This window comes from Gekko japonicus, unplaced genomic scaffold, assembly GCF_001447785.1.
Source record: "Gekko japonicus isolate JY-2015 unplaced genomic scaffold, Gekko_japonicus_V1.1 scaffold510, whole genome shotgun sequence".
NCBI classification, from domain to species: domain Eukaryota; kingdom Metazoa; phylum Chordata; class Lepidosauria; order Squamata; family Gekkonidae; genus Gekko; species Gekko japonicus.
In genome coordinates this window covers 78785-88889 of record NW_015165250.1, presented here as the reverse complement: position 1 = coordinate 88889, position 10105 = coordinate 78785, and the positions used below count along the sequence as shown (strand labels likewise).

General features: G+C 40.2%; 1 protein-coding gene across 4 annotated transcripts in view; it reads right to left on the bottom strand.

The window, feature by feature from the left end:
• UBLCP1 (ubiquitin like domain containing CTD phosphatase 1) overlaps positions 1-6706 on the bottom strand; it is a 27536-nt gene extending 20830 nt beyond the window's left edge. For 2 of the 4 annotated variants that reach the window (XM_015410128.1, XM_015410125.1), the window contains exons 1-6: positions 6644-6706; positions 5027-5206; positions 3838-3929; positions 2274-2359; positions 2006-2121; positions 1483-1581 (exon numbers count right to left, since the gene is read on the bottom strand). In XM_015410128.1, coding sequence (XP_015265614.1) covers positions 1483-1581; positions 2006-2121; positions 2274-2359; positions 3838-3929; positions 5027-5180 — 547 coding nt within the window. In that variant the 5' untranslated portion in view covers positions 5181-5206; positions 6644-6706. Of the gene's footprint in view, positions 1-1482; positions 1582-2005; positions 2122-2273; positions 2360-3837; positions 3930-5026; positions 5207-6479; positions 6512-6532; positions 6622-6643 lie in introns of those variants that run through there. The other 2 variants (XM_015410126.1, XM_015410127.1) reach the window with 2 other exon arrangements.
• Between the last annotated feature and the right edge of the window lie 3399 nt (positions 6707-10105).

The window sequence follows — 10105 nt, the reverse complement described above, 5'->3', positions numbered from 1 at the left end:
ACTCTGACTCTTTCCTTCCCTCTTTTCTCCTTCTGTGGCCCAACTCTAGTAAGAAGGGGTTTAAACTTTAAACCCCTTCTCTCTTCGCCCCCCCTCCGAAGGCCAGCAGGGGAAGGGAAGGGGAGGCTTTTGAAGATGCCTCCCACCCCTTTTGCTTCCCATTCTGACATCACTTCCGGTGATGTCTGGGGGTGTGGCATATGCTAACAGCCTAGTAGCTCATTAGTATACCATATGCTAATGAGCTCCTGCAGCTCTTTTTCTGTAAAATGACCCCTGGTACAGAGGAAGACAACCTAGATGATTAGGGGGTGGGAGCAGGGCTTTTTTTGTAGAAAAAGCCCAGCAGGAACTCATTAGCATAATAAGGCATACCCAACAGCAGAAACTCATTAGCATATTAGGCCACACCCCTGATAGTACAGCTCATTAGCATATTAGGCCATACCCCCATGTTACCAGAAGTGTGGTCATCCAGCCATACCCACCTTTTGCTTCTTATTCTGTTTACCTTGTTTGTTGTCAAAACCCAGGCGGTTTTTTGTAGCAGGAACTCCTTTGCATGTTAGGCCACACACCCCTGATGTAGCCAATTCCAATGAGTTTCTGCTGTTAGGGGTGGCCTATTATGCTAATGAGCTCCTGCTGGGCGTGGCCAACTCAGGAGCCAGCCGGAACTCCGTTCCTGTGCGTTCCTGCCCCAAAATAGCCCTGGGTGGGAGCATCTTCCCTATGAGGAAAGGCTGAAGAGACTGAGACTTTCCAGTTTAGAAAAGAGACTAAGGGGAGGACATGATAGAGGTTTATAAAATTATGCATGGGGTGGAGAGAGTTGACAAAGAGGCATTTTTCTCCCTCTCCCAAAATACTAGAACTCAAGGGCATCCAATGAAAATGATGGCCAGTAGGTTCAGGACAGACAAAAGGAAATGCTACTTTACACAGAGAGTGATTGAAATGTGGAATTCGCTGCCAGAGGATGTAGCGACGGCCACAGGAATAAATAGCTTTAAAAGGGGATTAGATAGATTTATGGAAGATAAATCTATCAATGGCTACTAGCCATGGTAACTGAGGGGAACCTCCACATTCAGAGGCATTAAGCCTCTGAATCCCAGAGTCAGGAGGCATCATCAAGGGAAGGCCTCGGCCTCTATGACCTGTTGTTGGCCATCCAGAGGTAATGGTTGGCCACTGTGTGAGACAGGATGTTGGACTAGATGGACCACTGGTCTGATCCAGCAGGGCTTCTTATGTTCATAATGTTCTCATCATTTCCATTTGACTAAGGATTCTGTGCTGTCTAACAGGACCTAACTCTTTAAAATACCTTATCTTTCATAACTGACAAATAAACTGGTTGTTCAAGCACTGCACAATACAACAAAGATGCAAGTGTAGTTTTCAGCAGATTGCTATACTGCAAATGACAACAGCAACTCAATAAAAAAACACTTTCAGTTCACAAAGTAAACAACTTACACCAGATTACAATATCATAGTCTTCATACGCAGATGTCAGGAACTCATGCAAGTACGGTCTCATCAGTTCAACTCCAGTCTCTGCACATGACCTATGGTCTGAGAAGACAGGTGGCAGATTTACTTTGGTAGCCTAAGATCACCATTGAACAGCAGTATCCTTTTCCCCCGTTACTTGTGTCCCTGCACAGGCATGTGACTCTACCCAAGGGAGCCAAGAACCAACTCACAGATTTTTAGAATCAAGGGTTTTGCAGGGTTTTTTTTTTGCTTTTACGTAACTTTAATACCTATATCCCCTTAGTGGTGCCCTGTAGGTGAGACTGAGATTGATTACTGAGATTAAAAAGCAGACTTTTCAAAAACTATAGCTGTGTTCCTTGTTTCTGAGACAAAACCAAGATCAAGCACACCTGTGTCACTGCACTGAAACAATTTCAAAGAAATTTACAGGGCTGGGAACACTGGGGGAGATAAACATACAGGTATACAGTGATTTTTGAAAAAGAGACACACTACTCACCAAATAGGGTGTAGTCAACATCCAGAACCAATAATTTCTTCCCTTCCCTTGGAGGATTTAATATTTCCACTTTGTGCTCTTTAACTCTGCGAGAGATTTTTAGTAGATTCTCTTCCCTAAGCACAAACAGTGTAAACAGTCCAAGTTCAGTGATTTCAATAGGCTTAGACTGGAGTAACTCTGCACAGAATTGCTCTGTAAGTGGTCTTATGAAAACCACTCTCTCAGCTTTACATATAATTTATTTTTCAAAGTAGCTACAACTCACCTGTTCTCCACTTCAACAACTTCCTCTTCAATATCAAAATCATTGACCACATCTTCATTGTCAGGGGGTGGCCCAAGGACATCTTCCTATCAGAAAGATTTTTTTTAAAAGAAGAATGAAAACAAACTTGCTTTAAAAGAAGAATGAAAACAAACTTGTACAGAAAAATGATTCACAATGAATTACTCATCCCCTTCCCAAACACTATATTTTTAATGGAGGCATTATCTCATTTAGGAGCAGTATTCATAAATAAACTGTATCATACTATATAAAATAGTGCCTTGGGATATTTTTTTTAAAGCAACAAATCAATAAATTAATAAGACATATAAACACAAGAATGGGAAGGAACAAAATCATATAAGCAGGGACATAAAAAAGTTAAAGCAGAGGGTGGAGGGAAGAGACATGAAGAGATTTTAAATAACCTATACGCTTTTGACTACTTGTGAAGACAGGCTGTTATCTTGAGGTTGTGGGGAACAATTATCTGGCTACAAGATTCATATAATTAGCAGGATGAATGAACTGGGTTTGGAGCAAGGGAAGATCTGAATGAGAGAATTGTTATGTTAGGGAGGCAAGAATCCCATGAATAGAGAAAGCAATATAGGAAAGGGCAATTGTTTGGAATTTTGGATGTTTATGGTGTTTCTAAATGTACCAGTACTGAAAAAAAACTAAATTAAAATTTAAAGACGCATCCTTGAATTCAGAAAATGAGTGAGGAATGGGATACTAGAGAGATTTCCAGAATATGAGGATTTGTCTGAAGTGGAAGGACCTTTTAAAATGCACAAGCTAAGAAGAATGGTACAATCCTATGCAGAATTACTCCAGCCCACATTCACTGATTTCAATAGGATTAGACTAGAGTAACTGCACAGAATTGCCCTGTAAGTGGTCTTATGAAATCCATGCTCTCACAGTCTACCATCTGCAATAAGGGGATAATACCACTACATATCTTACAGGGCTGCTGTAAAGACTTACCACAAGTTAACACGTGTGAAGTGTTCTGAATACAGAAAGCACTACTTCATAAAGGATTATTAATACTGTTGTTATTAGGCTGTGGTCAGCCTGTGGGATATGTCTGGGTATAAATGAAAATAATTATCTCTTGCTTTCCAAAGAGCACACTTCAACATACACCATGGGTTGGACCCGTAAGCTCTGCAACTGGTGAAAAAGGGATGGGGGTCATCTCTGACCACCCAAAACAATGCTACACTGGAAATGATGGGATCTGCATGGATAAAAGTCATGTGGGATGGGGGCTGTGGTAAGCAGGGGAATTGGGCAGGATTAAGTTAAAAAGTTGGCTGGATCCAACCCCATATATACCCCCTGCATTCTGAGCAAACTGTCCCTTTATATCAACTGAAATATATCATGTATACTAATTACATGGCAGGTTCTCATTTATGGGTATAAAAGCAGGCCCTTCAGTCATTAATGAGCAACTGTCTGTTGACTGCCCTACTAATTACCAGAGCTTTCCCCTACCATTAGTTAGAATACAACCAATACTGTTTTTATAAATAAATAGGTATTTTACCAAGCTTTCCTCACGTGTCCCCATCATCATAATTTTAGTATTTGGTTTCAGTTTTAGTGTTCCAAGCTTAACATCATTCTCTGCTGGCTTGCCTATAAAATAAACAGATCACAATTTCCTCAGTGAAAATAACCAATTGCCTCTGCTGACATTCTTCTCTTCTTTAACCTGCAACATATAGTCTCTTGAAAACATGTGTACTGATTTAATAACCTATTGTAATCAGAGAAAACTCTTTTCTCTGACATAGCCTCAATATTTATTCAGTTACATTTACAACCCACCTTTCCTTTCCTCCCGAAAGATCAAAGCTAGTACATATACAAATGTATAATCAAATAGAAAATATAATCATATAAAAAGCAATCAAACCATTAAAACAGCAAAACAGAAAACTGGCTTGCTAAACCATTTTCAAATTTTACAATAAAACCAACAAAGCATACCATGTTCAAACCAAACAAAGTTACCAGACTTCTTTAGAACAGAACTGTCTGAATGAAGCAGCCCACTTTGAATACTTAAAGGTTCAGCAAAGGCTGGTAATTTCAACCAGGTCCCAAAGAGTTGCTTAAACTCATGCAAGAGCTTTTGCTAACCCAGCAGAATTACAGTCATTTTTTCTTTGATCAGCTGGCCTTGATGCCATATTACACAGCCTTTTAAAACTACCCACAGTAAAAGTAGTGAACTAAAAGATGTACATCTCAAGTTCCCTAAGCTTCACAGAACTAGCTTCAGAGTTCTCGGGATGCTTTTTTTGGTATCACATTCAGTAATTTAGAATAAGGGTCAGTAGTAGGTTGATCACAGTGCATTGGTGGACCATTGCAATTTCTAATGGACCATTTAGTGCCTGATTGTTGCTGAAATTCTGAAAAAGAACGCGGGACGTAATTTTTAATTCATGCTTAAGAGATGGGCACATCATCTTTTATTGCAGAAGACAGCAGAAAAAAGATAAGTAGGCTTCGAACAATTCAATCCTATACAAGTTACTCCAGTCAATGCTCTTAGATTGGAATAGTTCTGCACTATAGCCCCCATTAATAAATAAATAACTAGATCATCAATAAAATAATTTATTAATATTAAATGCTGTGAGTGACCCTGCATATGTGCAAGTCAAGTCAGCAACCAGATCTACATGGCAACTTCACAGAACAACAGTAAAAAAAAATTAAGTTACCTTTTACTTTTAGTCCAAGAAGCTTTTGGCGTTCTGGCAGCACTCCAGTAAGACCTTTCAGAGACTGCTTGAGATCTAACACTGTGTCCTCTTCCGACAAGGTAGTTATCAAGAATTCTTGCCCACCCCATTTTATAATAAGAGAGACAGCCATCTTTGTAACATATGCTCAAAATAAACCTGTGAAGAAACAGAAAGTGACAATTTCAGAACTCTAACAATTCAGTTTGCTGGAAAAGCAGCCTGAATACTATATACTAAAGATCTCAATAGTCTGTGAGAAACTATACAAATCTGAAAAATGCTTCAGAGACTCATTTAAAGAAAGGGGGGGAAGAGAAATTGTCAGAAATTTCCCTTCCATTGGTGTCTAGTAGTTACAATCACCAAGTTACAATCTAATGCTTCCTCAGTTTAGTGCAGACCAGTTATAGTACCTGGACAGGACTGCCCAGCTAAACTAACAGCATCATGAGATGGTCACAGCAAGCCTCGCAGCAGCTAGCTTAATTAATGTCAGACCGCACAATAAGAACACAAGCTTTTAACAACAAAGAATCATATACTTCTTCTGCCAACACAAATTATATCAGAAGTAACCAACCATTTACAACCTCGATGCTGGACCTTACAAATTTATTGGCAATGATCACTCCTCAGGGGAAGTTTAGTGAAGTCCTTCAGAGAACATTGGTCCCTGATCCTTTGGCTAAAAGTGTCTGTTCAGGATCACTACATGCTTAGTCCAGTTGAAAAGCATCCAAGAACTTTTTGCTTTCTGCTATTCATGCACTTCCAGTTGGGTGTTAGAGTACAAGAGACTTTCATCTTGATACACAACTACCACTTAAGATACCAGGACCATTCATTTCCAGATGGGGTGCACTAAATCTCCAACCTAACAGCACATTTGATTGGAGTGGAGTGTTTTGAAATAACCATCACCATTATATTCTACAGCATAAGAGCAATGCTGAAATTCTAGTGTTAAGAAGTTGCCTTTTATTTCAGAAAATCTTTGCTTTCAAACTCAAGACTATGAATTTTAACAGTCCTGAGAAGTTATCTTTACCTTGGAAGAATTACACAGGGAGCAGACCTCTACCAGGTGTACTTTTCACTTCGTGCAGCAGAGGTGTAGACAGCCACACCTACTAGGATTTTACTTTCTATACCACTCACCCTCATAAACTCCATAACCCGTCAGTTTTCTTTTTAAACCCTGCCTAGAAGATTGCCATATAAACATTTACAACCCAATCCTATGCATCTTTACACCAAAGTAATCCCAATGAATTCAAGAAACTCCCCAATCAATCTGTATAGAAATACAGCTTCGAAGGTAAAGGTCTCTCAGAGTCTAGCCCTAACAACTCTGCCAGCGGGCCTATGAGGGGCAGGCTCATTGGAGCACTCCTTGCTTCAAGGCTTAGCCCTTTTTGCTCTGACCGACCTCACGTGAACTGGGACAAGGAGAAGCACCCCACTCTGCAAGGATAACAGTACCAGCAGCTGCAGCCCAGGCAGCTCCCACAGACAAGCCAGCACGCAGCGCTCCGCTCCGCTCCGCCAAGCATCAGCTGAGCCAAAGAACGGAGAGCAATAACCCTCTCTCACCCTCAACAAGAGTCGCGGGAACGAGCCGCACCGGAACCAGAATCCGGCCGCTCGGGCTCTTCGCGAACCGGAAGCAATAAGTTAAAGCACCCGGATGTAGCAGCCGCCGCGCCAGTTAGCACAAACATCGCTCGAGGTCAGCGTAAATAAATGTAAACAAATGCGTGTACACCCATGGTACCAGCGGCAAGTAAGAAGTGGGCGGTGATCTTTGACCGGCTTTCCTGGTAACCCGGATGGAGTGCTGGCTCGGTTGGTTCCTCTACTGTTGTCTGGGCAACGACGTAGAAGAGTACAACTCTTGGGCGGAGGAGACCAGAGGGGCGAAATCGCGAGCGAATAACCGCGTGCCACGCAGTTCCAGAAGGAAGAGTACCTTTCCGTGTTCCTAGGCGGAAGGCTGTTTCGTTAGGGGAACGTTGTGAGAAAGTTAGGAGGAGAGAATTCCCTGCTGCTGAAAGCGGGATTTACAAAAAAAGCGGGTAATAGATACCTAATTTTGCTTTTCCAAGGGTCTGGGTAAAAGTCATATGATTTTTACATTGAAAGGAAATAAAACCACCATCATACCGTAACAATCATATGAATTCATGAGGATCCGTGCTTTGGAATCATGTTTTTGCGCTGTTGTGGTGCCACGAATCTGTGGATGCGTGATTTTTGTGGTGCCCCCTATAGACTAACACATTGTCTACAGTATTATGGTGGTTTTATTTTGTTTCAATGTAAAAATCATATGAATTCATGAGGATCCGTGATCAGGCTACATGAGTCACTAGGGGAAGAAGAAACCTAGTTGCAAACAGTTCTGAAATTAAACACCAATACACACAATTTGGCTTGCATACCTTTGTGCAGTCCTGAATACAGCAACTGAACAGCTATGATAAGAGGGCACCATCTTCGTTTCTTATATGGGTGTGATTCTGAAGTTCTGTATCCTATGCAATATAGTGATAACAATATGTAGCTCTGGCATAACAAAGCACATTTCTGCCTCATATTTCGCCACAGATAGGATCAGGTTCCAAGTTATATGCATATACAGCTGTTCAGGTTAAACTTGGGCATTTGTTGTGGCCTATTGGTGTAATTTGTACATCTCACACTCCTAAAATGTTAGTTCCAGGTGGTCAGCCATGTTGGTCTGAAGCAGTAGAGCAAATTTAGAGTCCAGTGGCACCTTTAAGACCAACAAAGGTTTATTCAGGGTATGAGCTTTTGTGGGCATGCAGACTTTTTCAAATACAATCAAATATTTTAAAAAGTGTGCATGCACAGAAAGTTCATACCTTTAATAAACCTTTGTTGGTCTTAAAGGTGCCACTGGACTCTTAAAATGCTGTTACATAGTTGTAGGAACAGAAGACTGTTCCAGGTCCAGGGAGAGAACATTTTAAACTATGTGCTGCAGTCATTTTAACACATTGGCTGACCAGGTAGAACAAATGTATTCAAAATATAAAAACAATCCCACTCTTCCTTCCTTTTAACAACTGCTATTTTGTCACATCTTGTGTAATAGGATTGTTTTCTTTGCGTTGCTCAATATTAGCCTGCAAGGGACCCTGTTAACCTATATGTACAAGAAGAATCATTAGGGACTATGGTTTACACTACTGTGTTTAGCTTGTTGAAACTAGAATCTACTATGGAATTTTGCATCATTTAATATGTTATGTTAATACATATGCTTTGCGCCAGTTCTGTTTTTAGATTTCTGGTTGGTTCTAATGTACAAGAAGAATCATTAGGGACTATGATTTACACTACTGTGTATAGCTTGTTGAAACTAGAATCTACTATGGAATTTTGCATCATTTAATATGTTATGTTAATACATATGCTTTGCGCCAGTTCTGTTTTTAGATTTCTGGTTGGTTCTACAACCCTAATCCTATTGCATTTGAAGGTCCAATGTGTCGATTGTATTGACTCACTGCTTTGAGTCTAAGTGAGAAAGGCAGACTATAAATGACACAAATAAATAAGCTATCTGTGGGATCAAGGCAGTGTAGAGCAAAGTTTTACCATTTTGCTACCTGCAAATGTCCTCCAAGATTTGTTATGCTGACAGCGTTTTCTGTTCCCCTGACATATGCATACTTATACAGGAGAAAGTCCTGCTTAATTTAGTGATGCACAAAGGCTTTTAATGATCTGAGACAAAAGTAAAACAATAGAAAATATTCAGGGCATTAAAAATATAGACCTGAGAAGGAAGAGTTTTCATATTAAATACTACAGAATTCCTGCCTTATCCTCGAACCTGGAAAATGGAGTTTTGCTTTATGTGAATCTATTTCCTGTACATTTCTAATATAATGGTGTTGAAGATGATTAGCAAGTTGCAAAATTTGTGGCAATATAGACTGGGGACGGGGCAGAGACAAGCACACTGTGATGAAAGTTGCCCTTTACAATTTTACCTATATATGTGTAAAATTATAGATATGTACTTCATTACTTCCAATAACTTTGTCAAGTCTTAATAACTGTGAAACATTGTTTTAATAGATGTTTTACATTTTAAAATGTGTTTTAGTGGTATGCAATTACTTTTAATAAATCAGTTTTATATTCCTGAGTACAGTGCCCTTTCTATCAAGTAAACATTGATCGGATTGAGAAGTGACTGGCTTTTAGAATGTAGATACTCAATTATTAATGATAAAACAAAGTAGAGGAGAGCCATGTATGCTAACATGAACTCCTTGGAAGAAGGGTGAGCTTAAAAAAAAGTTAATAAAATAATAAAATCAAATTGTATTGTAGTATGCTACAACATAAAAAGTCAAGTTCAGTGTTGAGGAATAATGAATTCAAACAACCAGTATCATAAAGTTTATATATGCATTTAGAATACTGTGTACCTTTGTGGCTGCCCAATATTTATAAATTATCATAGACTTGGGGAAAATCCAGAAAAGTCATAGAGGCTCAGTGCAAAGGGTGAGCCAGAAAATTCCCCATTTCATAGAATCATAGAGCTGGAAGGGACCTCCAGGGTCATCTAGTCCAACCCCCTGGACAGTCAGAAAATTCACAAATACCTCCCTCTCCACACCCCCAGAGACTACTGTTCCACGCCCAGAAGATGAAAAAAACCCCTCCAGGATCTCCAGCCAAACACACCTGGAGAAAAATTACTTCCTGACCTCAAAGTGGCCATCAGCATTTCCCTGGGCATGTAAGAAAGGATCACAAGAACTAAGCACTGATGCAGTCCTTTCTGCCCTCCCTCTCATGATCTCCATAAGTTCACAGAATCAGCATTGCTGTCAGATGGCCATCTAGCCTCTGAAAAATTCCAAAGAAGGAGAGCCCACCACCTCTCAAGAAAGCCTATTCCACTGAGGAACCACTCTGTCAGGAAGTTCTTCCTAATATGTTGTCGAAGGCTTTCACAGCCGGAGTTCATTAGTTGTTGCGGATTTTTCGGGCTGTATGGCCGTGGTCTTG